This window comes from Oenanthe melanoleuca, chromosome 27 (assembly GCF_029582105.1).
Source record: "Oenanthe melanoleuca isolate GR-GAL-2019-014 chromosome 27, OMel1.0, whole genome shotgun sequence".
Taxonomy (NCBI): domain Eukaryota; kingdom Metazoa; phylum Chordata; class Aves; order Passeriformes; family Muscicapidae; genus Oenanthe; species Oenanthe melanoleuca.
In genome coordinates, this window is record NC_079360.1 from 5,916,698 (window position 1) to 5,944,583 (window position 27,886).

Here is a 27,886-nt window from a genome sequence, read left to right on the forward strand (position 1 = left end):
TCAGCTACAATCCACAACTTCTGGTGAGAGAGACACAGTCGATCTCCAGACAGTCAGTTCTCCATTTGCACATCAGGGCAGCCAAAAGAAGTGGAGAATGAAAAGCACACGCTGCTTATTTTTGTACCAGTAATAAAACATTTACTAGAGCAAGCAGAAAGTAAATGCACAGCTGATAAAGAAAACATCACAATGTCACAAAACCCTGACAGCTTCTGGTACATCTTCCAGTGGAAACGAGCCAGTGGTGGGTGCTGACTCGTCCCAGCTGAAAAGTTCTTCCCTACCTTGTGGCAAAAAAAAAAAAAGTAAAAAAATGGGAATACGCACAATGAGTTAAAAACGGGCAAGCAAGATTTTACAGATTTACTCCATGTGTCCAAAACAGGGCCAGATTTGAGCTGTTTCTTTTCATTAATTGTTTCCTGGGTTCTCCCTAAAGGCTTCTGAGCAGGAGATCCCTGAATTTCTGAATCTTCTTCCTTTAGCCACACTTCCTGGGGGGCTCCAGCCTCTGATTGTTGTGGCATATCTACACTGTTTTCCCTTTTTTGTTTTTAATTTGAAGAAAGCAGTCAACCCTCTCAGAACAGAGGATGCATAGGCACAGCAGAGACACAGGTTTGCTATGCAGGCTTCCACCAGAATGAGGATATTAGGAAACAGGACGTTCTTCAAAAGAAAAAGAATATCTGGGCAATGGGATTGGAATTAAAGTACTGACCACAAACAAGCCAGGAAGTCCAACCTACACTACAAGTGAATTTGTGGTTTGCTGGGATGGAGAAGGATCCCTTGAACAGCTCCACACACACACACACGAAAAAAAGAAACCAACCACAAACCAATTTGCTCTGCCCCACCTTCAGCAAAGCAAATTGATACATTCTTAGTTGAGGGGAGAGGCCAAATTATTTGAGGGAATATGTTAAAAGGAGATGGGGGAAGAACTCACCGTACTGACCAAACTGCTGCAAGATTAATGTCTAACAGGCAGGTCCTGAGCATCTCTAGGTGGACTGGACTAGTTTGTAAATGTGAACGCTGGTTAAGAAAAGACTAATTTATACTTCTATGGACAACAGTTCCTTAACGTTCAAAGGATGTGGAACAGCTTCTTTTTGTCAAGAAGATCCGTTTAAACCCAGCAGAGTCACTCGAGCACTGAATGTTTCGAAGCAGAACCCAGGGAGCTTTATCAAAATGATTCCTTCCACTAAGTGTTGCGTGCATTTCCCTCGGGTGAATCTGTCCACTGATGAACTTGCCTGGAGGTTCTCATGGTTTCCTTCTCCTGCCCAAGCTGCTCAACAACCAGTTACCAAAAACCCCAAGAAATCCTCTGGAAAAAGACAGCACTACCTGCAGAGATTCCAGGCTGTGAACCCCCAACTTTTAACTGTCCCACCGGCTTTTCTTCCGTTTGGGGGGCTCTGGCACAGCAAAACCATCTGTCTTGTTGTCTCGGCTGTTGGCCTCCTTCCTGTTCTCTCCATTCCTGCCCTCGCTGCTGTTCCTGCTGTCCCGGCTGCCGCTGCCCGGCAGCTCGGTGAAGTGCCGGCCCTCGCCGTGCCGATGGACGTCGCCGTGGCGGCCGTCACCGTGCCGGGAGGGGTCACCGTGGCGCTGGCCATCGGTGTTGTAACGCTGGCCATCGGTGTTGTAACGCTGGCCATCATTGCTGAAGCGCTGGCCGTCACTGCTGAAGCGCTGGCCATCGTTGCCATAACGCTGGCCATCACTGCTGAAGCGTTGGCCATCGTTGCCATAACGCTGGCCATCATTGCTGAATCGCTGGCCATCGTTGCCATAACGTTGGCCATCGTTGCCATAACGTTGGCCATCGTTGCTGAAGCGCTGGCCATCATTGCCGAAGCGCTGGCCATCATTGTTGTAATGCTGGCCATCATTGCCGAAGCGCTGGCCATCACTGCTGAATCGCTGGCCATCGTTGCTGAAGCGCTGGCCATCGTTGCTGAAGCGCTGGCCATCGTTGCCAGAGCGTTGGCCATCATTGTTATAGCGTTGGCCATCATTACTGTAACGCTGGCCATTGTTGCCATACCGCTGGCCGTCATTGTTGTAACGCTGGCCATCATTGCCGAAGCGCTGGCCATCGTTATTGTAGCGCTGGCCATCGTTGCCAGAGCGTTGGCCATCATTACCGTAACGCTGGCCATCATTGCCGTAACGCTGGCCATCATTGCCATAGCGTTGGCCATCATTATTGTAGCGTTGCCCATCGTTGCCGAAGCGCTGCCCATCGTTGCCGAAGCGCTGGCCCTCGTTGCCGAAGCGCTGGCCCTCGTTGCCGAAGCGCTGGCCCTCGTTGCCGAAGCGTTGCCCATCGTTGCCGAAGCGCTGGCCCTCGTTGCCGAAGCGCTGGCCCTCGTTGCCGAAGCGCTGGCCCTCGTTGCCGAAGCGCTGGCCCTCGTTGCCGAAGCGCTGGCCTGTGCCCTCCCCGCGCCGCGGGGCCTCGCTGTGCCGGCTGTTCCGGGGCTCACCGTGCCGCTCTCTGGCGGTGCCGCCAAGGCCGCCCTCTCTGGTGCCGGTGCCGGCACTGGTGCAGCCCTGGGCGCCGGCGCTGGGGAAGGTGGGCACGCTGCTCAAGGTGCCCGTGCCGCTGCTGAAGGCCGGCGCTGCCTTGGGGCTCTCGGCACCGGCCGAGTTTTGCTGCGCTGAACTCGTCGGGACCGAGTTCAGGCTCCCGGCGCTGGTCCAGCCGCTGGCACCAGCGGCAGAGCTCCCAGTCTTCTGGTTGTTTAAACTTGCAGCAACAAAGTGACTCTTGTACTGGGACTGCAGGAAAGGGAGAGACAAGAGAGCGGGTTTGGCTCTGCGCTGCCCCACAGAGCACGGAGCCACTGAGAGTTCCCAAACCGCCTCGGGCTGGGGGTAAGCAGAGTTCCCAGAACGGGAGTGACTCCATTCCTGCTGTGCTTATGGACACATAGTAACAGGCACCTCCTACCTCACAACACCCAGGGAATTCTTACACTGTGGGGTTAAATTTTACACTGAAGAGAAAAAACTAGCTCCACTTTTGACTGCAATTACACCACTGCTGCTAAGCAACCTCAACAGAACCAAGCCCAGGTGCAGAATCCAGAAAGGAAAAAGAACAAAGAGACAGCAGAAAACAAAGTAAATCTGTGCAAACGTGTTCAGTCCAGCCTGCACCTAATTCCACTACTTGGGACTGTAATGCTGAGTGTGCGCCAAGTGACACAGCCACAACCTGAAGTAACAGGGCTGCTGCATTTTCAGGGGAGAAGAGGAGCCCTAGCACAGAACCCACCTGGAAAGCTGCTTTCATTGCTGTCAGCCTGTCCCCCATGGCCCCTGTGGATGGCTTGTAGGCCTCATAGTTGCTCATCACACTGTTGTTGTTTCCACGGTCCTGTGCAAAAACACCAAGAGCAGCTGCAGAGGTTTATGCCACACAGACACACCCAGTTCAACTACTGCCCACATCTGTCCTGTCCCTGCACTCAGGAAATACATCCACTGGGCATGACAGACTTCTGGAGAGCCCTGAGCAGTGGAACATTTTGCTCCATTTTTTGAAATGAAAGAGTAATCACTCCAAGAGTGAGTGACCAAGCTCCTCAGCACTGTACTCACAGTGTTTTCTGAGCCCAGCCCCGGCCGCTCGCGGTATCCCAAGCCACCACCACCAATGTTCAGCTTCTTGCCCTTCCCTCCTTTGAAACGCGATTTCCGGAACCACGGATTCTGTAACAGGACAAATGTTTCTCAACACAGGGAATAAAAAGCTTCATAAATGCATGAAATGAGACTGAGAAAAAGGGATGTTGAGCATTTCAAAAGACAAACATAAATAATGTTTTCCATTCAACCACACAGCTGCTGTAGGCAGTTGTGTCATGTGGGTCTGATGCTTTGGGTTACAAATACTTTCTAAAAAAACTGATTTTACACCTTCAACTCTCATTCAGGTTAAGGTTGGGGGGTTTGCATTCTAATAAATCCAGGAATAAACACAACTTCCAATGCCATCACTTGGGAGCTCTGCTCTTGCTCATACTTGGGTTTCACTGATTTAGCCCAGTGCTTTGCTAAGGAGAAATGAGGGTCTGTCAGCAAAACTTTCTGTACCAAGCAATGGCCGGGAATGTCAGCCCAACCAGACCTGCTGTTTTCAGGTGTTTAAATTATAGTTGGCCCAATCTCTTTTTATGCCCTACAGTCTCTCCAAATGTAAATAAATCAGTTGGCTTCTACATGCTCCTCTGAAGGCAGTCAGGGGATCTCTGCCTCAGTAATTCTATCCCTTCTGAAAATGCTGCCTCTGTCAGAAAAGGTATTTACTTCTGGCAGCTGCTGTCCAAGCTGCTTGCTAATGCATCCACAGGCCTGCAAATCCATCTCTGAATCTGGGAGCTGCCAGAAAGCCTAGGCTCTCTTGCTGCTATTTAGGCAGCAAAGGACAAGAAATTAAAGAGTTGGTAAGTTCAGTGGCACAAATATAATTGCTGCACCTACCTGTCATACCTATATATAGCAAACCTGGCACAGAGCACTGCCAGGCAGGTGGAACAATCAAGCAACAACCATTTCACAGAGGGATTGTCCCTGTAATTGCTTTCTAGTTTAGCTTTCAACTAAGCTGCATCTCCCAGGTGCCTGCTATAAACTTGACTGTAATGAGACACTGGAATGCTCTGCTGGCATCAGCAGATTACAGTCCTAATTTCCTAGGCAGTGCCTAGCCCCAAAATAGATCACAAACTGTGTTCCAAAATCTTCATGGATTCTTTCAAATGCCATTAAAAACAGTAGGAAACATACTTTAAACCAGGACAGGTCCCCAAAAGATCACTGCTAGCACATGATGGAGCCAGCAATGTAAGCTGGCTGAATCTGGAGTTAAAGTTCCTCATCTCAAGTTCTGCTGGTTCATACCTGCATTGCTAAGTCCAGCAGCTCTTTGGAGACGTGCTGGTTGGCACCCTCCAGGTTCCTGACGAGGTCCCCAGCGAAGTTGCTGTCCTTGGGGGTCAGCAGGGTGTAGGCCACGCCCTTCTCGCCGGCGCGGCCGGTGCGGCCGATGCGGTGCGTGTGCGTGTCGATGTCCCGAGCCACGTCGTAGTTGATGACAGTCTTGATGGAAGGGATGTCCAACCCTCGGGCTGCAGGGAAGAGCAGCGTGGTGGGAAAGTGTCATTACCCCAATTAACTCTGGCAGCTATTCCTCTGCCACCAGGGTACCACCCTGCTCTGGTCCCACAGGCAAAATGCATTTCAGCTGATGAATGAACAACAACCACTTCCTTAAGATACAGCTTTTCTTTCTCTATATTAAAAAATGTCAGGCTGCAATCTAGGCATCTTTAAGAGACTAAAAATACTCCCCTTGCCAATGCCATGTACTGCACAGGCACACAGTGTGACTCTGGGGGTGTCTGTGCAGGGCCAGGAGTCAGGCTCCATGATCCCCTGTGGGTCCCTTCCAGCTCTGGATATTCCATGGCTCTGAAAAGCACTGGAGTGTCCTGCAGGTGCAGAAGCCAGCTTGGCTGCCTCCCACTGAAAGTTTGCCTTTCTGCTGATACCTACAGCTGCTTTCCACAAGGTCACCTACCTGCCACATCAGTAGCCACCAGGATGGGGATCCCCTTTTTCTTAAATTCCGAGATGACTTTATTCCTCTCGCTCTGGTCCATGTCCCCGTGGAGCAGCCCCAGGCTGTGATCCTCCTGTTTGAGGTTGTTGGCCAGCTCCTCTGCGTTGGCTTTCTTGGTGACGAAGAGCAGGACGCTCCCAGAGGAGGTGAACTCCACCAGGCGCCGCGTCAGCCAGTTCCACTTGCTGGGCCCAGAGGGGAAAATCTCCACGATCTGAGTGACATCTTCATTTGCCTAAGGGGAGAAATGTCCTCAGAGCCAGCAAGGTGGAGGAATACACAGACTTCCCAACCATTCTGCATCACCACTAATACACTGCAGCTTACAGCACTACCTGCAAGTTTCTCTGAAAGATTTAATTTTTACACAATTTAATATTATTTCAAGGATGATGCTCCCACTACACAGTAATAGTCTTGATCAATGAATAGAGGCCCTGAGACTGAGCTGGGAAAGCCTGTGCTTTTCTTAATAAAAATCAAGGAAAAATTTTCCCAGAAAGAAGGAGATTCAAGTGGTCATTTTTTTGCTATAAAGGGATCTGATGTAAAAACCAAAAAATACATAGAACTGGTTGAAAGAAGAATGTTCCAAAGGCATCTTGTGAAGTTTCTCAACAGTTACAATATATTATTAGCAAAGTTTCTTCCCAGCAGGTTTACATCTGCCCACTTCATCAGCTTCCTACCAGATCCCAGCCTGCTGATAGTTCAGCTGTCACTGTCAAGCAAGTCCAGCATCAATTCCCATATAAACCATGGGACAGAGATTGTAAAAGTTCCAAATTCTTCACTGCAGAAGTTGCAATGGCTTTGCTTATGCTTTTGAGACAAAACTAAAAGATACAACCATTGATTCAGCCTAATAACAAAAATAAACCACTGCATTAATGTTCTACTCCTTGATGAAACCTCCCAACACTACAGGAAATTTGCTGGCAGAAAGGTCAATAAGATAAAAATAGAAACCCACAAAACCTGCTGGTTTTGCTAAGCACAAATTATTTAAAACTAAATATAAGTGATGATTTCTACAGTTTAACTTAAATTTCAGAGAACAGAAACAGGACAATTCCTTGCTCTGAGTGTCTCCCAATCACCATGGAATTACCTCTCCAATGTCTCCCTGTACAACCCGAATGGGGTCGATCAGAATATCCCGGGCCAACTTCTCAATCTTCTTACGGAACGTGGCACTGAACAGGAGGGCTGCAAGAGAAACAGGCTTCAAACTCCTGGAAGCAGAAACTTCCTTTCAGAACTGTGAAAACACTGCACAGATGTTGTGAAGGAGGACCTGGATTCCTGAGTGTCAGTGAACTGAAGCTGAGCTTTTATGGGTTCTCATGGAAATTACCAACCACTGTTAGAATACCACAAAGTGGAAACACATTTCATGGCATCTGAAATGCTGATAATAAGGGCACTGCTGTGAACTTTCATGGCAGCTCAGAACACAGAATTTCAAGGCATACGAACATGAATTCAGCTAATCATCTTTGCTCTGAGTGCAGCCAGTGGAGGGATTACAGAGAGATGAGCTGAATGCCCACATGTCACAGCTGCTCCCTCCCAACAGCCCATGCTGAGAATAACACCAGTGGACTTTGGCACAAGTCTCCTGGTGTGGCTGTGTCCAGAACTGGAAGTCCAGCTCTGCTCCAGACTCACTGTTTACTCACTCTGTCTGTCAGGACGTACGTGGCTCGCAATTGATCTGACTTGATATTCTGCAAGGGAGAAGAAATGCTCTCATCAACTCTGTACACTCATTATTTAGTGGAATTAAGTCAAACGGCAGTTTCATTGCTTCATTTAACATATAACCACAGAAAGAATGAGTGCTTCTCACTCACTATTTAATTTTACAGACTCCCTAAACTGGGACTGGGCACCACTGGCACCAAAAGAGTGACTTTGGTTCAATACGTACCAAACCCCATATCAAACATTCTGTCAGCTTCATCAAACACAAGGTAAGTGACTCTCTGCAGGTTTGTAGCTTTCTTTTTCACATGATCAATCAAACGACCCTAGTAAGAAAAAACTCCAAGTTTTTAAAGCACCTTTAAAAGCACATTAATATATACAACCACCTAGCTGCTTTTCATCCCAGCTTACCAGAGACAGAACAGAAAACATCTCAAGGCTTCAGTCCAGAATTGTCAATATCCACCTCACAGGAACAGACTCCTAGAGCTTTCTGCAAGCTGAAGAGCTCCAGCCCCTGGCTGGGTGCCCACAGTACTTACTGGTGTGCAGACCACGATCTCTGCCCCCTCCTGCAGGGCCTTGGCCTGCTCCCACATGCTGCCTCCTCCGTACACGGCCACCGAGCGCAGGTTGTAGGCCTTGCCAAAGCGCTTGCACTCCGAGTGGATCTGTGGTGAGAGCAGCACAGCACAGCTCCAGCACACACTGACACAGCACCTGCCCTGAAGAGCAGCACGGCCCCTGGAATGCACTCTTCAGCTGCCAGCTCCATCAAATTATCCCAGCTCCTCAGGGGTGAATACCTCAACACGTGTGGATAACTTCCAGTAACCTGAGAAACCTATTTATCCAATTATAATTTAATCTGCAGGATCCATCCTTTTGCACATGCAATTTGTCACAATGCACTCACAGCATTCTTATTCCTAAAAATAATATAGGAGACCCATGCAAAAATTTTAAATTTTAGGTTTGTTGTGATCTTTCAAGAAAAACACTGGTAGAAAAGAGCTGTGAGCTGGAGCCAGGCTACTCATGTACTTTCCTGAGCGTCTCTGATAATTTTTGCCAAGAATTTTGCTTTCTTCTCCCAGCAGACTGGCTGGCACACCCAGGAATGCACACACCTACCTGCTGGCAGAGCTCCCTGGTTGGGCAGACGATCACTGCAATGGGACCATCCCCTGGCTCCAGCTCCTTCTGATCCATGATGTGGATCAGCATTGGCCAGATGAAGGCAGCTGTTTTCCCACTTCCAGTCTTGGCTATCCCAATCATGTCTCTGCCACTTAGTGCCACTGGAACACCCTGAAAAGAAGGAGGTTCTAAGCCCACATTATGCTCACTGCAGGACATCCTTGTGCTGGACAGTACCAGAAAACTCAGATAATGAGGAAAGCCCACAACAAGAAGCCCTGAACATTCCCCTGGGCAAGAGAGATCACTTGAATGTTTTTCATTCACAAAAAAAAAAACAATGAAAAAGGAATATGGATATATTTATAGTGGTCATTTAACAAGAAAAAAAAGTGGGTAACCTTCTATTTAAAAAATCAGAGCTATTTTTCTAGAAAAATCCACTCTGTAGGCAACTAGAATTGCATTTGTCACATCCCCATGTGGATGAGGGAGCTTTGCATATGTTCTTTTCCTTCTCTTTACAAGTCTGAGAAGTAACAACACTCACCTGACATTGTATTGGAGTGGGTTGGGTATACTCAGATTTCCTAATCTGATGCATAAGTTGCTCATCAAACCCAAAATGAGCAAAACTACTGCCAGGCCTTGGAGGAGCAGCCCCGGAGACCTTGGAAAGAGAAAAAGATCTTTGTTCATGAACAGTGATAGAAAAACAAAGAGCAATCTGCTAAAAAAAAAAAAAAAAAAAAAAAAAAAAAAAAAAAAAAAAGGGTCTCTCAGCCTCTGAAAAATAACTTCACTTTTTGAGTGGACATTAAATTTAACTGGGTGCAAATTCCAGATGTCTTGTGAAAATAAGACTTTTAGGTATAAAAATTTAATTATCTGTCAATCAACATGAGCTACATTGTTTTTACCACCTTGTGTCTAACTGATGTTCTACCCCAATTAATTCCCTTCACAGATGATCACCCCACTAACACATCACAAATAGCAAAGAACTCATGGCTGCATCTATTTTCAGTTTGAACTCCAAGCTCTGCAGGTCTTTAGTCCAAGCAGCATTCCTCACTGCCCACTTCACAAACACATGGGAGACTTCCAAGAAATCAACATCACTGCAGGTGTGTGAGAGGCTTGGATTCAAAAGCTGGAGTTCCCAGAGAAAGTCATTAGATCTAAGAGAATCCAAGAATGAGAGGCAGCAAAAGCTGCTGGGGGCAGTTCTGTGCCCAGCTCACCCGCAGGTTCAGCTTGTGCCGCAGCTCCACCACCTGCTGCGGGCTCAGGCTGGTGATCTCCTCGTGCTCGTCATAGAAATTCTTCTCAAACGGTGGGTATTCAATCTGCAAGGGAATGAATTCATTACTCACTTGGTCCAGATTCAAGATCCCATTTTTCCCGAAGTTCTTAATTGTCTGCCAAAACATTGATTTAAACGAAGCCATTTCAAGGACCTTTGGTATTACTTACCTAAGAAAGCACTGAAATATTACAGGAGCCTCCTGGGCTCCTGCTTTCTGCAAAGCCTCAAACAGAACAGAATTCCCTCCTACCTCTGAGTGATCAATAGGTGGAAGAGGATCAATGATTTTTTTGCTGGGTGCAATGGGGTTGCCATCACTGTCATACTCCAGGTTATCCTCCTCCTCCTCCTGCACCACACCAGCAGTGGGGTTCTCGGCCATGTAGCGGAAATAGGCTTCCTGCAGCAAAACACAGCAGGCAGCTCACACACTGCAGGCAGCTCACACACTGCAGGCAGCTCACACACACACACACACACACACACCCAGCAGGCAGATCACACACTGCAGGCAGCTCACACACACACACTGCAGGCAGCTCACACACACACACTGCAGGCAGCTCACACACACACCCAACAGCCAGCTCACACACACCAGCCAGCTCACACACACCAGCCAGCTCACACACTGCAGGCAGCTCACACACACAGCAGGCAGATCACACACACCAGGCAGATCACACACCAGGCAGCTCACACACAGCAGGCAGCTCACACACACACCCAACAGCCAGCTCACACCCAACAGCCAGCTCACACACACACACCAGCTCACACCCACCAGCCAGCTCACACACACACACACACACACACACTGCAGGCAGCTCACACACACACACACCCACCAGCCAGCTCACACACACCAGCCAGCTCACACACACACACACCAGCCAGCTCACACACACACACACCAGCCAGCTCACACACACACACACACACACCAGCCAGCTCACACACACACACACCAGACACCAGCCAGCTCACACACACACACACACACACCAGCCAGCTCACACACACACACACCAGCCAGCTCACACACACACACACACACACCAGCCAGCTCACACACACACACACACACCAGCCAGCTCACACACACACACACACCAGCCAGCTCACACACACACACCAGCCAGCTCACACACACACACACACCCACCAGCCAGCTCACACACACACACACCAGCCACCAGCCAGCTCACACACACACACACACACCCACCAGCCAGCTCACACACACACACACCAGCCAGCTCACACACACACACACACCAGCCAGCTCACACACACACACACCAGCCAGCTCACACACACACACACCAGCCAGCTCACACACACACACACCAGCCAGCTCACACCCACCAGCCAGCTCACACACACACACACACACACACACACCAGCCAGCTCACACACACACACCAGCCAGCTCACACACACACACACACCAGCTCACACACACACACACACCAGCCCTCACACACACACACACACCAAAGCTCACACACACACACACACACACGCCGTCACACACACACACAACAGCCAGCTCACACACACAACACACCCGCCATCACACACACACACCCTCTCACACACACACACACACACACCAGCTCACACACACACACACACACACCACCTCACACACACACACACACCCCAGCTCACACACACAGGGACACACACCAGCTCACACACACACACACAGCAGCCAGCTCACACACAGCAGCCAGCTCACACACACACACACAGCAGCCAGCTCACACACACACACACACACACACACCAGCCAGCTCACACACACACACACACCAGCCAGCTCACACACACACACACACCAGCCAGCTCACACACACACACACACACACACACACACCAGCCAGCTCACACACACACACACCAGCCACCAGCCAGCTCACACACACACACACAGCCAGCTCACACACACACACACCAGCCAGCCAGCTCACACACACACACACACACACAGACCAGCCAGCTCACACACAGCAGGCACAGCCACTGCTGCTGCCTGCCATGGCTGTGCTAAGCTCCACACCCACCACCAGTAAAAACGTAACTATGTTCACTAGAACTGACTCTTCTAGTAAACACCAGATACATCCTGAAGGACAAGAAGTACAAATGAAGAAAACATCTCCAGTGTCAGCTACACCACAAAATGCTCCTAAAAAACAAACCTGGTTTGTGTCTGCTTAACAACTCCTTCTACCAAGTCTTGTTATATTTAACAACAGAAGGATCTATTCTTATTTCCACATGAACAAAGCACAAAGAACAACAAAAAACTCTAGGTTTTCAGTCAGGAAACAAATTGTCACTAAGGGTATGATGTTGATTTTTTTAAACATGCCATGATAGTTTCTTTACTTCCCCTAATTAGACTTTTGGAAATGAAAATGTATCTATTTTTCATTGCCAAAGTCAACAAGAAATATGAAAGAAAGTATTTCAGAAGGTGAATCCGGGTTAAGATTCTGTTACACTGTCACGTGCCATCCTCAGAGCTCACAAAGATGTTTGTGTCTCAGAGTCTCACTGGCACACCAGCATGAGACTTTCTCACAGAGAAGACACCAGTCTCACTTGACTTGAGGCAAATATTTAAGATCAGAACTGTAAAGCAAGGCTCGATTACAAGTATACATTTCCATTTTCCTGGCCAGTTACCCCTCAGTCACAGAGCTATGCCCACAATACACTTGAACATCAGCTGTGCTCAAACAAAGTCACAACCCAGCCAAGCTCTGCACTAACACAAGTAGCACAAGAGTTAGTAACTAAAACTCTGGAGGAATTTACATTTTGAAATTAAGTCTTTCCTCTTTATAATTTCTGCTACAGTGATGCTTAGAAACCTCAATAAGAACTGGAGCTTCTCTGAAAATAGGGATCAAAAGCCTGACTCTTCCCTGAACAGACCCCACTGCAAGGAGCCTGCACAGTCCAACAGCCTCTCCCTGGTGTCTCCTGCAGCTGATTGTGCTAATGCAATGTGCAAAATCCTCAGACACTCAATAACCTGTACAGGAAGCTCAAGTTCAAACTGACTGAAAAAAAATGTTCTTCAATGAATGCAGTTGTCTAATATTCTTCTTAAAACACCTAGAAGGGTGGAGACAGCAGGGTAACCCCTACAGCTTCCTGCTGAATTGTCTGGATACTGCACACAACACTGGGGTTTTGTTTGTCCCTAGCAGTTATGTGTTCAGAGAGGGGAAGTTAAAAGATACAAAACAACAAAAAAGAAGATAGAAAGACTGCATAAGAACTCACTTGGTCATCTTCCTCTTCAATGTCATCTCGAATACCCCTGGAAAAACAAGCGGAGAAAAAACTTCCCTGCAAGTGTTCCACAGACTCAGCTCAATAGTTTCATTTGGTTAGTGCTGAGCTCCAGATCTCGTGGAAGACACAACACTATCAACTCAGCAATATTTATATTCCCAACCCACGGAGGTTTCATATCTGGTGCCAAACACAGCAGTGACCCTGCAAAGACTTGGCTTTACTGAAAGATTAGGATTCCATCTTCCCAGCAGAAGCCACATCAAAGATCATCCTGGTCTAAGCTCTCGGTGCTACAGAAGTCCCATAACTGAAGAGGAATATGAGCCAGGAAGTGCAAATCCAGTTCAGAACTTCCCCAGGTGGTGATTTGGATCCGGTGTTCTGTGTCAGGACCATGTATAATCTGATCAACCCCATGCAATGTAACTTCTACCAATATAGCTGACATTTCTATCAAAAATCAATAGCTCAATTATTTGCCTTAGTTAAAACAAATAGATAGATAAGCTGCATAAATTTAAACTGTTTTAAACTCCAAATTTAGTACCCCCATTGTTATGTGCAACCTAATCTATCAGCTTTAATGTCTAAATATCTAGTCCAAGTCTAGAAGAGTCTCCAGTACTCCAAGTATAGCAGCACTGAGCTATTTTGCTCATATAAAAGCAATTTGAAGCTAAACCAAGGGTGTGGGAAGCAGAGAACCTATGCAGGCTGATCTGGAAAGTGGCAGGAGTACAACATGCTGCCCTGGTTCCTGTGACCTAGAAAGGCTTCTCGTGTGGGATAACCCAGTGTGGCTGCAGTTTGCCACAGGATGCTGCCATGGATTCTTCCCTATCTCCGTTTTTACAGCACAAGTCGTTACCCACAGCACTCATGCACAGGCTCATGATGTTTACTGGGTATACACTATATATCTAATGAACAACCATCAGCAGCAAAATGCACTGGAATTCTCTGAGCAAGACACAGGCAGGGATGGGAATGATAAAAGAGAACTTACTTAGCGTTCTTTTTTTCTTTGTCTTTATCTTCAAGTCTCTTCATGTCTCGAGCAGCTTGATCCTGGCAGGTCATAAAGTTGTCACACGTTAAAAAGATCAAGATTGTAAAACATGGAAAGAAAAAATGTTCCTGAATAATTAGACCATTATGTCACAGAGACAACAACTGGATTAAACTTTGTCTTGTTCTGTATATTTATTTTATGCTAGATAAATTATCCTACTATTACCTTTGAATTTATATACTACTCTAAGCTGGTAACAGTGTTATTGAAAAATTAAATTCCCCATATTCCTCCTGGATACTACTAACAACAGAACTGTAGCTAAGAAACAGTTAATCATAATAACAAACAACTTCCATTTAGGTAGTGAAAAACACACAAAACCGTAGTTTGATATTCAGAGACAAGCAGAGCTTGTGTTGTATTGTTCTGGCATCCTCAAAGCAGTTAAAGTTAAGGTATTGTAAGTCATACCCACTGTGTCTTTCTGACCCATTTCTGAGCTCTAACACCATCCTACATAAACCCCAAAGTGAAGTGGCATTTTGACTGCAGCTGCCAAAGCCCTGAGTGACATTTGCTGCCCCTGAGAGCACACAGGTACAGGCACAGCAATGACCAAAAGCTCCCTGAGCTGCTCTTGCCTCCACTTCAGCCATGAATGCCTCCAGAGGATCATCATCGCTGTCAGAGTCTGCTGACTTGGACTGGAACTGCTGCCGAGTGGGGGAGTTCTCTGCAGGAATGTAGGGCAATTCCACATTGCTGGAATCTTCCTCCTCATCCTCAAAGTACCTGCAGAAAATGAACAACAGCCCAGTCAGCACATGGTTTACAGCACTGTGCTGTCCTTCATGGTTTCTGGTTGAGTCAAGGTACCCACATGGACAACAGAAGTCAGTATGAACACAAGAGGAAATGCTGAGATTTATTTATTTACAATTATTCACGTTAAAAGTACCAAGTGACAGCAGGGCAAATAGGTATCATGAAACAGAGTCTCTCTTCATCTGTCTTGTAGGCTCCCTTCAGGTACTGGAAGCCTCAAACTTCTCCAGGCTGAACAATCCCAACTTTCTCAGCCTTATTTATACATTTATGGAGCCAAGAGAAGGGTTAGGAAAGAACTGTGGAAATCAATGTTTTCCAGTGCAAAAGACACCCAAATTTATCCTGCTTGGCTCCAACTCTGAGAACACCATAGAGTGAATAGAATATGTTCTTGAGGAGGAGGAAAGCTTCTGCAGGCCACTGTAGTAACTCACAGTGTATTACTGCACATTTATTTATATAAATGTCATAGATCTGTCCCCTGACCTCAGAAACAGAAAGCCATGAAAGCCCAGAGCTGCACACACAAGAAGTAACTGCACTCACGCGTTCTCCTCGTCAAAGTTGGCTCTCTTGGAGCCGATCTTGTAGAAGGAGGGCAGCTGAGGAGGCCCCGCCTTGGCGAACGCTGCCGAGGAGCCGGCGGTGCCGAACGCGCTGTGCGACTGCTGGGACAGCTTGGGCTCCTCCTTCTTGCCGGGGGTTATGGCAAATCCACCAAACCCAAAGCCTCTCTTCGTACCAGGCCCACCTTTATTCCAATTCATGATGTCACCAATACACCTGTTAAAATGAGAAAAGACAAATTAATGCCCTTCCTGCTTCAGGCAGTTATAGGTAACTGTCATGATTTTTCTTGTTAGTTCATCACCTCAGTCATGACCCAGGGACTTGTGGAACTCTGAGTGACAAGAGTTTAATCTGTTTCTCAAAAAGGATGGAGCTCTGCTCTTCTGCCAGTATGAACATATCCACAATTCCAAAGAAGAATAAAAATAAAGTCGTTGTCTTCCAGAACAGGTCATGTCCTTCAGGGATTACATTTAAGATGTTACCAGTCCTGTTTGCAATCTAAGACAAACAAACCCAAGGCCAGAACTTTGAACATCAGGAGGAACGACAGATGAGAAGGCAGCTCAATGCATATTTTGCATGTCCACATTGTCCCATCTGTTTCATGGCTTGTCAATACCTCACTCCTGCAACCCAGCAGCCTCAGAGAATTCCTCACAGAAATGGGCCCAGAGCAGCACAAGGCTCCGTGTGAGCCCAGGCACATCTCTGCAAAAAGCCAACTCCCTCTGCCTCTCAAGGCAGCACCTCAGCCATAGATATTGTACATATTTATATGCTCTCCAATCTCTGCTTTTCAAACAATATCTTAAACACTCCACATAACACTGTCTGCCCAAAACTTGATTTTCTAAGATGACAACTGAACTGATATATTAATATTTACAGTTTCCATTCTTGAGACATTTAATTATCAGCATGGTCAAGCAAATCACACCTGTAAGGCAGGAAAGAGAGCAAGACACCCATTGCTTTCCAATGCATAATAATTAGCTGTCTAAAGGCTGCAAGTCTTATTAAACAAACCCTCACGCTGAGAATCTTCAATGAGATCGGAACTCACCGGCAAAACAACTTCAAAACAAGCTGAAGGTAAATAGTGCAGCTGGTCCCTGTGCTGAACATTTACCAGCCTGGGGCTTGCTCAATAAATCCTGAGCCGAGACCAAAGCTCAGCAGCAGATTCCGGGGGAAACTCGGCAGTTCAGCTCTCCGTGGCAGCACTGACCACGGAGTTCTGTTTTCCCCCCCTGTCCTGACACACTCTGTAGCTTTCACACCTGCGGATCCGTGGCACTGGGAGATCAAAACTTACAGTAAAGAGGTGAGAGGTGGAACCGCATTTCTGCTGTGACAGAACAGTGGGACTCTTTGAGAACTGTTAAAATCTTATTGTAAGAATTCTTCCTCACGGTACTTATCCACCTTTTTCCTTTTTCCTCCTTGCGCTACCTCAAAAAATAAGGAGGATCACTTTTTTATTGTCAGACAGCAGCAAAAGTAAAACACGGTCAGATCGCCCACTCGCCAGCAGCGAGTGAACAGGAAAGGCTCCCGCAGGGAAACTCCCGAGGCTCCGCTGCCCTGCGGCCGCCGCTCGGGGAGGAAACCCGCGGGGCACCGAGCCCGCCCGCGGCGCCCGGGATCCGCGGCACGGCCGCTCCCGGTGCGAGAGGGACCCCGGCCGCGGGATCGCCTCCCCGGGCACGGCAGCGACAGGGCCAGGCCAGAGGGCGCGGGAGGCGCTGTCCCGCACACCGGGCCCGGCGCGGGCCCTTCCCGCCCGCGGAACCGCACTGCGGGGCGGGCCCTTTGTGCGGGCCAGGCCCGGGCTGCCCGCGCCCGCTCCAGGCCGCGGCTACGCCGGCTCCCGGCCGCGGGAGGCCCCGCAGGCCGGCAGGGGAGGCTCCCGCCGTGCCCGGCCCGGCCGCTCCCGCCCTCAGCCCCGCACTCACCCTCAGCCCGCAGCCGCCGCCGCCGCCACTTCCCCGGTTACCGGGGCGGGGGTGCAGACGCGACGCACCGACGTGCGCACGCACCGTGCGTGATGACGCGAGTCCCGCGGCGCATGCGCCTCGCCCGCAGGTGAAGCAGCGGCGAGTGAGGGCGGCGGGACCGGGAAGAGCGGGAGCGAAACGGAGAGCAGGTAACGGCAGCGGCTGTCCCGGGACCGCGCTCATTCCCAGGTGATTCCCGGGCGCTTCCCGCCCCGCAGGGCTGCGCTCGCCCCCCCGGCCTACGCGTGTGTGTGTACCCGCACATGCGGCGGGCCCGCCCTGCGCAGGCGCCCCGGTGCGGCGGGCGGGAGCGGACCGGAGCGCAGGGGGGGCCCGTGACTCAGGTAACGCGGCCCCGGCCCCGGCCCCGCGGCGCGGGACACCCGCTCCCACTCCCGGGGCGGCCGGGCGGGGCTCGCGCCCTGCGGGCAGCTCGGTACCGGCAGGGTTCCGGGAGCGCACCGGGCTGCGCGGCCTGTGCTGCGCCCCGCGTTGCGGGAGGGGCTGGCGGCGGGGCCGGGGGTCCGGGCACCGCCCGGGGGTGTGAGAGGGGCCGCGCCCCGGGCGGCGATCGCTAGTTTTATCTCGGTAACCTTGACTCGTGTTCCGGGAAGGAGCGGCGGGATAGCGAACAGCTGCGGTGCTGTCCCGGTGTCCCGGTCACGGTAGGCCCGGCCCGCTGGGGCTCCAGGCTCGAGATGCGCGGGGCAGCCGCAGCTGCTGAGCGTTCGGTGCCGGCACAGCGGCAGCCGGGTTTGCTCGCCTTGTCGTTTCTCTTGCCGGTGGCGTCTGGGCAGCCGGTGGAGGAGAATGAATCGGTTCCTCTTGCGAGGGAAATCTGTGGCGTGGGGGTCGTGGAGGGCCTGCCAAGGATATTCTGCTGCCTGGAATTTGTGCTCAGAACCCATTCTGACAGATTGCCGACCTAAGGGGGTGCTCCAGCTCTCACCCACCTCTGATCCAACTGTGTTCTTCGAGCTGGCTGCAGAAGTTTATTTTGCGTTAAGCTTTTTGGAGTAGTCAATTCTTCTGAAGGTGGATGTGCTTAAATAGTCTGAATTCTTACTGTGAAACGTTAGAGTTTGCTCGAGCAGGTGGCTTTGTTGTCCTGTCATTTTTAACAGAGTGCAAATTCTGTTGTATCGAAATAGTATTTTGGGGTTTTTTTCTGCTTAAATTCATACAAAATCGTGAGGTTCCCAAAGAACGTTCCAAATTCCTGCACTCGGCCTTGCTGAACTTCCATCCTGATTAAGGTTCTGTGACCGTGTTCTGTGCGGGTTTTTGCTGGAGTGAGGAGTGTTTGACAAAGGTGTTTATTTTAGTCGTCCTTGTCATTCATAGCAGTGGATTCCCTGCGTGAGGCACTCAGAGGAATGCTGGTCAAATTTAGAAACAAATCATTTCTATTCTGAGTTTGTGAGAGAACACTCTGATGAACATTCAGGTTCCCACTCGGATCTGGTTGCGGGAGGGAGTAAAATGAGCCTGACAGCAGAGCCTGGCGCAGCTGATCCTCTGTGCCTGCTTGTGAAGTGCAGCTGGGGGGTTGTTGCTGCCTTTTTTGGGCCTTGGAGAAGGTGCCCCAACCTGAAGGGGAGGTTGGGACGGTTTTGAACTCAAGCAGAAAAGACGAGAAGCTGAGGGGAAAGCCTTTTCCATCTCAGCTCATTTGAACAGTGTGGCCAGATGTGAATTTGCCTCTGTCACAAGCAGCAGAACCTCTTTTTCAGAGTTATTTTGTTCTTGTACCAGTAGTCACTTTTTTTTCAGAGAAGATGGCAAGATCAGGCAGGGATTTATTTCTCTCTCTGGTCTGACTCGTAGTGTTTTCAAATTGTGCATTGTGTGTTGGGGCTTACTGGAGTGTGATGTAACAGAATTGACAAGGACTTTTTGCAATGATTTAATTTTTTTTTCCTAGTGAAAATGAAGAATTTATATATTTTTATTGCTGTCCTGTTCATCCCATGGAGCTTTTCTTTGGCAAAGTATGATGAATTTGAGGATGGAGATGACATTATGGAATATGATGATAATGACTTCGCTGAATTTGAAGATGTGAGTGAAGATACAGTCACAGAGTCTCCTCAGAGGGTCATCACTACAGAAGATGATGAAGAAGAAGCCACTGTAGAGCTTGAAGGTCAGGATGAAAATCAGGAAGACTTTGATGATGCAGACACACAGGTAAGACCTTGCTCTCGTTCTCAGTGTGTTTCCTAAATAGTGTCCCTGCACCTTTCTTTCTCCTTTTGGATTTTACATACTGGACTTTGGATTTTCATGCTGTTTGTGATTTCATCCTTTAGGAAGGTGACACTGAGAGTGAACCATATGATGATGAGGAGTTTGAAGGGTATGAAGAGAAACCAGACACATCTCATAGCAAAAATAAAGACCCCATAACAATAGTTAATGTAGGTATAACTGTTGATCCCGTTTCTACTCGGAGTTGCATCATTTATTTTCATAAGACAGTATGCCAGGAATGTCACTGGGGTACTAAACAATGAATAGTGTGATTTTAGCTTGTCTATGGTTTAAGTGTCAGATTAGAACTTGTCGACTCTGTTGGTTTTTGAAGCCAATCTCTCTACCCACCCTTCACCACCTTTCTGCCTCTTAAAATAGTCTTTCACAGAATGATCAGGTGCTCAAGGCATTCATTTTTATTACTCCTTTGATCTCTTTTTAGGTATTATAGCTGACCTTGGCAGGGAAAATTAAGGTTTGGGTACTTTTATATCTCAGGGGTGGTACAGTGATAGCAGAATGGCTAATTAGCCTCTGAGGTGGCAAGGTCAGGAAGACTTCCCTGCTGCCCCATGGAGTCTGTGGCTCTTGCTGGCATCCTGAGAATGTTCCTGAGCATTGGGTGTTACTTTGGATTTGCAGAGAAGTTATGTGATGGTCAGATAATGCTGTGATGGGCAGGGTATCAAGCTGAAATGCTCAGTGAATTGAAGTGCTGGGCTGTTTGCTCTGAGGGATGTGTGCTAGCCCAGGCTCACTTGGAAGTGAGTCCTTTTTTTTTTGTATTAAGCAGGTATTTTGGGAATGCTGTTATCAGTTGCTTCCTGTATGATTCCTGTGCCCCAGTAAGCCAAGTGCATTATGTAGGCTTAGCTCTCTCCTGTTGCCTTTGTGGATCTTATTGCTGTGTTGGGGATGGAACTTCTCCACTAGTCTGTGTTTCCCAAATTTTTGTGTGTACAAAATCCCCTTGTTCAATATGTAAATCACAGTTTCTGTTCCCTTACACAGGTCCCTGCTCACCTTCAGAACAGCTGGGAGAGTTATTACATGGAGATCCTGATGGTAACAGGTCTCCTGGCTTACATAATGAACTACATCATTGGCAAGAACAAAAACAACCGCCTGGCTCATGCTTGGTTCAACACTCACAGGGAGCTGCTAGAAAGTAACTTTGCTCTTGTTGGTGAGTTCCATAATGAGTTTTAGTATTCCATAATCAGTTTTAGTATTGGAATAAAGCTGGGTTTAGACTGGCCTTTAGGCTGTAGGAAATCCTTCTCTGTACTGTGGTATGGTGAGCTGTAAGCCTTCTGCTGAACTATGGTGTCCCAGTTTGTGAGCTGAGATTGCAGTTCTCTTTCTCTTGTTTTCCTCAGGGGATGATGGCACTAGTAAAGAAGCTACAAGCACTGGGAAACTAAATCAAGAGAATGAACACATATATAACTTGTGGTGCTCTGGAAGGGTGTGCTGTGAAGGGATGCTCATCCAGTTAAAGGTGAGAATGAAGGAGTTTATGCTGTTTACTTGTCACCAGTTGTCAGGTTCTGGAGACTTTTCCATTCCTGTGTGAGCAGCATGGAATCCCAGCTTGGCATTTGTGCTCACATTCAGACACAGAGTTCTGAGTACACACATGTGAGGGAATGTTGGTCATCTGAAGGTCTGAACAGACCTGTGTTCTGCCCTGTAAAGCTGGCACCAAAGAACAAGCGCTTGCAGGAAGAGTATAGAAACCAGAGGTGTAGTGTCAACAGAGGTGACTGTAGGCTGAAAAGCCCATTTGGGATAAATGGACCAGCAGGAATTCCAAGGAAGAACAGCAAAGACAAATAGGAAGCCCTGCAGCTGGGATGGAGCAGTCCCACGGTTCATCTGCCTTGAGGGAAGAAAGCTCTGAGAAACTGCTGCAATGCAGAAAGTGGCCCTGCTCCTGAGCTGGGTTGGTCACACAGGGAAAACGGGGATTAGATATTAGGAAAGAGGTTTTTACTGTTGTGTGTTCAGCTGTTTTCCTGTGTTTTCAGTTTCTGAAGAGGCAGGACCTGCTGAACGTGCTGGCGCGCATGATGAGGCCGGCGTCGGACCAAGTGGTGCGTACACAGCTCTGATAAACTCTTGCATCCCTTCCCTCTGCTCTGCTGCTTGTGCTTGTTGCAGGTGATCTCTGTCGTGTTCCATATCTTCCAGTTCAGTAACTGTTGAAACAACCTCAAAGAATTGTTTGCATTTCACAGGCAGGAAAGAAATACAAACTGCTGATGACTGGAAGTTGCTTTATCTGTGGGTTTTATCATTCAAGTGGTTTTGTGAGCAGGCCATCATGATTCAAGACATCATCTCGATAAAAAGTGGTTTTACAATCTGAAATATGTAGTGACTGCTCCTCTGTTCACTCTGCCTGAACAGGACTGCTTAAACCTATATTGGGTTTGGTCTGCATATTATATTCTTAATGTTACTTTTTGCCTTCCCACTTGCTCTTAGAGAGCATAAGTGCCAAGAGAGGAAGAACAGTGACTGTGTGCACTGTGAATACTCTTCCCATGCATCTATAATTGTATTTACTTATATCAAAATATTTAATTGCAAATTATTTTTGCAACTCTGCTGTTCTAGTCACTGTCATTACAGCATAATACTGAATGGTGTGCTCAGTCTAACTAAAAAGCTTCCTTACTTTAAGACACACTGAAAAGCTTTAAATCAACACCTTCGCTGTGTCTGTCCATGCTTAGTCCTTGTTCTTAGGAATCAAAGTATCAGACAAACGTTGAAATATAACCAGGGCTAATAACATTCTGTTTCACAGCAAATAAAAGTGACCATGAATGATGAAGATATGGACACGTATGTGTTTGCTGTTGGAACCAGAAAAGCACTGGTGAGACTTCAGAAAGAGATGCAGGACCTGGTATGTACATGCACATTGATAAATAATAGCATATAAGAGTCTAGTCTGCATATTCACTGTTTTCTTGGGAACAGCTGAAAACCTGTGACTGACCTGTTGGAATCTGTGAGGAAAACACATTTCCATCTACAGATAAAAGTCTAATGGAATCAAACATCAGAAGTGCTCCCCCCTGTCAGGCCTGCAGGGAAAGAGGCACTGGAAAGCAGCTTACACCTCTCTTTTGGGGTACAGTTGGCTTAAGAGGCTGCAGAATTTTGTCAGCATACACACTTCACCTCATTTAATTTGCACAAAAGACACCTTCAGGGATTGAAAAGTAAACTTAATTAGTAATATGTGATGTGGAAAATTTAGGTTTAAGTCATCTGTTTTTACATGATCTGAAATTAAAACTTTCCATATGTTCAAGTATGAAAAGAATTGCAGAGTTTGCAAAGAATCCAGTGATAACAAGCAATGCTTTGCAAATCTTTTCTCTCCGGTAACAGTGTGAAGTGTGGTTGGTAGGATGCCAGTTTTTGTTCTGTTATCAAAGTGTAAGCAAAATGCTTTAATCCATTTTGAACCCTCTAGTATGTATGTATTAGAATTGTTTTATCTTCTTCCTTAAAGTGCTGCCTTCTGAAGGAAAATGCTGGCTTAAAGACTGTTGATGCTGTGTGCTTTACTTTGTTAGAAATGTCCCCAGCCAGCATGAGTGAATTAGTGTACTTTTTATTGTTTCTTTTCCAGTAGTTTTAGTGGTCCCTCTGTTCCAGAATAGTTCAGTCTGATAAGATACTTACAGGCCTATGCTTATTTTTCTTTTGCATTGTTCTCTTTGAAACAGAGTGAGTTCTGCAGTGATAAACCTAAGTCTGGTGCAAAATATGGGCTTCCAGATTCACTGGCTATCTTGTCAGAGATGGGAGAGGTCACAGAGGGAATGATGGATGCTAAGGTAAACTTGAATGAATTAATACAAGTACCCCTTGGCAATCCTGGCGTTTATAACTTGTATGTTCTGAAACAGTTCAGAGGAAAAGTTCACATCTTTATCAGTGCTGCTGTGGCAAGCTGGGCACAGCAATTTCCCAAGTGATCTACAGAACTGTAGAATGGTTTTGGTTGGAAGGGATCCTAAAAATCATCCAGTTCCAGCCCCCTGCCATGGGCAGGGAACCTGGAAACCCCTATGGAGTGGGTGGGCTGCATCTGGATTGGTGTTGGGGAAAACTAACCCAGTTTCTCTTTCAGATGATCCATTTCCTCACACACTACGCTGACAAGATTGACTCTGTCCAATTCTCGGACCAGTTCTCCGGTCCAAAGCTTATGCAAGAGTAAGTGTAAAGGCTGAGCTCTGCTCAGGCTCACTCAGCTGTGCCTCTGCAGTGCTCAGGCAGCAGCTCTGCTGGTCCCTGAGCCTCTGCTCCAGAGGTGCCTTCAGGGGCTGCTGCAGAATCACCGAGTGGTGGGTGATGTGCCTTACCTGAATTACCACCTAGGTTTTTGCAAGAGTGTATTATGTTCACAGATGTACAAACAAATGAACATAAAGTAAAATAGTTTGATTTAATTATAAGACAACTTATGTGTATACCTTGTACTAAAATTGTGGAGGATCTGTGAAATGTAAGCCTGAGATTTTCATATTAGAATACTGTGGGATTTTGAGTTAGTTTGAAACTTAACTTTGGGTTATAGCCAGGCTTTTAATGTTTATTTTATTCAAGTACTTTCCAAGTGTCTTTGGTTCTTGATAGTTTTTCCAACCAATGTTAGTTTGTATTTTTCTTCACTCCTTCCAAACACTTGTTTCTTTCCTCCAGGGAGGGCCAGCTTACAAAACTGCCCGAAACTAAAAAGACACTTTTGTTTACATTTAATGGTAAGGGAACTGTTGTCTGTGTGTGTCTGGGGGAGTGTTGGGCTTCATTGCTGTAAGTCCCATGCCCAGGTATGGAAGATAATGTGTGATGAGTGATTCCAGTGCATGGAGCAGAATCAGTGATTGGTAAACAGAAGGCAGCAATTCACTGGGGACTGAGCAGCATATTGTCATGAGAACAGGACACCCAGTCTCTTGCTGTTATTGACCTCAGCTCACACTCCTCTCTCTTGGGGTGGCTTGTTTTTAAACCAGAAGCCTTGCAGTTTGAACTTGCACAGGTTCAGTTGGTTTACTTTGGTTTGAAATAAAAGTGGCCTGTTGGGAGAACTCTAGAAAAATATAGATCTGCAAATCTCTTCAAAATTCAAGTCCCTAGCTCCAAATGAAGCTTCCTAAAGAGCAGGATAAGAGCATCTTTATTTCATGAACAGTGTGAGCCATAAGGGAAGAGCATCACAGCAAGCAGACAAGTACTGCCAGTCTGTGTGAATGAACAAGGAACTCTTTATTTCAGTGCCTGGTTCAGGCAACACTTCCCCAAAGGACATGGAGTCTCTGCTGCCTCTGATGAGCATGGTTATCTACTCCATCGACAAAGCCAAGAAGTTCAGGCTGAACAGAGAAGTAAGTAGAGTTGCTTTTCTGTCTCTGAACTTACCTGGAACTGCAGCATTAACACTGGGCCCTTGTTCCTTTGTGACTGCTAGAGATCCTGCATCCTCCTGTGGGGAAAGCAGTACACAGTTTGCTTTTCTCTGTGTGAAGGGCAAACAAAAAGCTGACAAGAACAGGGCTCGGGTGGAAGAGAACTTCCTGAAGCTGACGCACGTGCAGCGGCAGGAGGCGGCGCAGTCGCGGCGCGAGGAGAAGAAGCGGGCGGAGAAGGAGCGAATCATGAACGAGGAGGATCCCGAGAAGCAGCGGCGGCTGGAGGTGAGGGGGCCTGCACTGCTGCAGGCTGCTGCCACAGCCCTCCAGCACATCTGCAGGGCTGCCTGCAGGGGTAGGAGCAGTGGCAGCTTTGATTTGTTTGCTGGAGGGCAGGCACCTGTCAGGTATTTGCTGCTCCAGGCTGCTGGTGAGATGTGAACCCCAGTGCTGGAGGCTTTGGTGGTGGTGCTGAAATGATCTGCCTGTTCCTTCAAGAGATGGCCTGTGTTGATTCAGACCCCTGTCCTTCTACAGGAAGCTGCTCTGCGGCGAGAGCAGAAGAAGCTCGAGAAGAAGCAGATGAAGATGAAGCAAATCAAAGTGAAAGCCATGTGACTGCTGTTGGAAGTGTCTCGGTGCCACCTGTGCAAGTGTAATTCACAGGGTACAAAGACCTGCATAACTCCATAATCCTCTGAGTCCTTGAACACTAGGAACCATTAAGAGAAAGTTCTTGCATTGGTGTTACTTATTTAAGTATTACAGCAAAATGTGTGGGGAGCTTTGTCTCAGCAGTTCTGTTCCAGGTGGTACAAAGTTTTGCTACTTGTCTGTTAAAAAAAAAATTGCAATATTCTTGAATGCTTTTTGTCATTTGTTCTTTAAAAACAGAAGATTGTAAACCTGTCCATGTGTGCTGGTAACATATTCTTTCTTTGGTTTTAAACTTTGGTTTTAGTTATTGTGAGGGAAGGGGAAAAACTTAGGGGGAGGAAAACTGCACAAGAAACATTTACTGTGCATTTATTTGCATCAAGGCACAACACTTAGAGCCTTCCATACACAGTATGGATTCTTCAGGGATTTAAGCCCAATAGAGTAGAAGTTCTAATAGAAGATTTTTTTATCTTAATTTTTTTTTTTTTACAAACAAAGGCTTGAAGCAGTATTAGGTCACCTGTGAGCATGATTGGCTTATGTGTAAAACAGAGATGGTTAGAACCAAGGGAATGGAATACATGGACAGTTTCCTACTTGTATGTTTGGATGCTGCAAACTTAACACAGTGTGGAATCTGTGATGTCAGCACAGTGTTCCTTCAGGAGTGAGTGCATGGTGAGTTAGCAATTCAACCAGCTTTCCTTCAATATTTTTAACTGTTCAAGTTTGCCTCAAACCCTTCTCTCCTGATCTCAGCAGCTGCTGCCCAGTTCACTTCAGCCAGGAGCCAGACCTGCAATTCCTGGTCTCCCCATCCAGTGAAAACGTTTCAGAGGATATTTGTCCTCTTCACCTGGTCAGTGATCACTTCAGGGTTTTGAATCTAAATAGGAAGAATGAAGTGAATGCCCTGTGCAAGCACTTCGCTGGGAGAGCTCTGCATTTTATAAATGCTTCCTGTCCAGAAGGCATTTTATTGTTGCTTGTAACAGACTTTTAATAGTTTTGTGGGGAAACAATGTCCTGCATTTTCTTGTTCAGTACTTCGTGGAAACTCGGTTCTGAGGCAATAAGAATTAGCTGCTGTTGAAACAGCAATTGCTTAAACTCCTTGTTCCAGCATGGGATACTTCACCCTGATTGAAATGCAAATGTCTGTAACCTGATACATGCAAATACATTAATTTTATAATGGTTGGTAAAATTATTTAAAACCAAAACTAATGTAGATTATGTGAAATTTTAGCACTATTTAGCTTTAAAGAATAATATGTTATTGTTTCACAGAGTTCTTTGAAAGGAAATACTAGTTTGTGCTCTTTTGAGTAAGTGGACAGCTTTCCTGAAGTCCCATCCAGTTGTGGGCCATGGCAGCTAATTTTGTAATATGGACATTCAAATGAACAATCTAATGAAGAGTAAAATATAATTGAAACACTCCTGCTTTACTCGGCTTGTCTCAGTGTTCCTTTCATTTAGTAGGATCTCGAGGGCTCCTGTGTCCTGGTGAGTTTTGGCGCAGGTTTTGATCAGCAGGAGGAGCTGCTGCCTGCCAGGGGAGGGCGGCGGGAAGGGGGATTTGCCCCCGGGCTTTAGGAACCCTTTCTGTGCAGAAATTCCTCCTGGTATCCACCCTGAGCCTCCCCTGCCCAGCCTGAGGCCGATCCCTCTCCTCCTGTCCCTGTTCCCTGGAGCAGAGCCCGACCCCCCCGCCTGTCCCCTCCTGGCAGGGAGTTGTGCAGGGACAGAAATTCTCCCTGAGCCTCCTTTTCTCCAGGCTGAGCCCCTTCCCAGCTCCCTCAGCCCTCCTGGGGCTCCAGCCCCTTCCCAGCTCCGTTCCATTCTCTGGACACTCTCCAGCCGCTCAGTAACGTTTTAAAGTGAGGGGACCGACACTGGACACAGCACTTGAGCTGTGGCCTCACCAGCGCCGGGCACGGGGGGACAGTCCCTGCCCTGCTCCTGCTGACCGTGGGACAAGCCAGCCG

The 27,886-nt window shown here is 47.5% G+C and overlaps 2 protein-coding genes across 7 annotated transcripts; one reads left to right on the top strand and one right to left on the bottom strand.

Annotated features, from left to right (window-relative positions):
• Positions 1 to 115: 115 nt before the first annotated feature.
• DDX42 (DEAD-box helicase 42) lies at positions 116 to 17,597 on the bottom strand. 3 transcript variants are annotated; one of them, XM_056511911.1, is made up of 18 exons: positions 17,497 to 17,597; positions 15,515 to 15,751; positions 14,782 to 14,932; positions 14,132 to 14,193; positions 13,111 to 13,147; positions 10,057 to 10,206; positions 9,742 to 9,846; positions 9,048 to 9,167; positions 8,492 to 8,668; positions 7,900 to 8,028; positions 7,581 to 7,680; positions 7,330 to 7,377; positions 6,759 to 6,856; positions 5,606 to 5,882; positions 4,927 to 5,153; positions 3,625 to 3,735; positions 3,299 to 3,400; positions 116 to 2,799 (listed from the first exon to the last, which is right to left on the bottom strand). In XM_056511911.1, the coding sequence occupies exons 2-18, from the start codon at positions 15,733 to 15,735 to the stop codon at positions 1,396 to 1,398; spliced, it is 3,519 nt and encodes a 1,172-aa protein (XP_056367886.1). In that variant the 5' UTR covers positions 15,736 to 15,751; positions 17,497 to 17,597; the 3' UTR covers positions 116 to 1,395. The 3 variants fall into 3 exon arrangements, with proteins under 3 accessions (XP_056367886.1, XP_056367887.1, XP_056367888.1); XM_056511912.1 differs by lacking the exon at positions 17,497 to 17,597 and adding an exon at positions 15,840 to 16,039; XM_056511913.1 differs by lacking the exons at positions 13,111 to 13,147; positions 14,782 to 14,932; positions 15,515 to 15,751; positions 17,497 to 17,597 and having other exon boundaries at positions 14,132 to 14,183.
• CCDC47 (coiled-coil domain containing 47) lies at positions 17,585 to 27,346 on the top strand. 4 transcript variants are annotated; one of them, XM_056511967.1, is made up of 13 exons: positions 17,585 to 17,687; positions 19,463 to 19,728; positions 19,851 to 19,958; positions 20,806 to 20,980; positions 21,174 to 21,295; positions 21,825 to 21,890; positions 22,610 to 22,711; positions 23,544 to 23,654; positions 23,951 to 24,036; positions 24,526 to 24,584; positions 25,102 to 25,211; positions 25,353 to 25,520; positions 25,773 to 27,346. In XM_056511967.1, exons 2-13 carry the CDS (start codon positions 19,468 to 19,470, stop codon positions 25,851 to 25,853), a joined length of 1,449 nt encoding a protein of 482 aa, XP_056367942.1. In that variant the 5' UTR covers positions 17,585 to 17,687; positions 19,463 to 19,467; the 3' UTR covers positions 25,854 to 27,346. The 4 variants fall into 4 exon arrangements, with proteins under 4 accessions (XP_056367942.1, XP_056367944.1, XP_056367943.1 ...); XM_056511969.1 differs by having other exon boundaries at positions 17,624 to 17,727; XM_056511968.1 differs by lacking the exon at positions 17,585 to 17,687 and adding an exon at positions 17,744 to 17,882.
• The last annotated feature ends 540 nt before the right edge of the window (positions 27,347 to 27,886 follow it).

Excerpts from the sequence above, each read along its gene's own strand:
- DDX42 (XM_056511911.1), bottom strand. The coding sequence starts at position 15,735 with ATGAATTGGAATAAAGGTGGGCCTGGTACGAAGAGAGGCTTTGGGTTT. Across the intron at positions 6,857-7,329 it reads CGTACGTCCTGACAGACAGA|CCCTCCTGTTCAGTGCCACG; the intron begins GTGAGTAAACAG and ends TTTCTCTTGCAG. Across the intron at positions 2,800-3,298 it reads CAATGAAAGCAGCTTTCCAG|TCCCAGTACAAGAGTCACTT; the intron begins GTGGGTTCTGTG and ends CCTTTCCTGCAG.
- CCDC47 (XM_056511967.1), top strand. The coding sequence starts at position 19,468 with ATGAAGAATTTATATATTTTTATTGCTGTCCTGTTCATCCCATGGAGC. Across the intron at positions 19,959-20,805 it reads ACCCCATAACAATAGTTAAT|GTCCCTGCTCACCTTCAGAA; the intron begins GTAGGTATAACT and ends TCCCTTACACAG. Across the intron at positions 22,712-23,543 it reads AGAAAGAGATGCAGGACCTG|AGTGAGTTCTGCAGTGATAA; the intron begins GTATGTACATGC and ends TCTTTGAAACAG.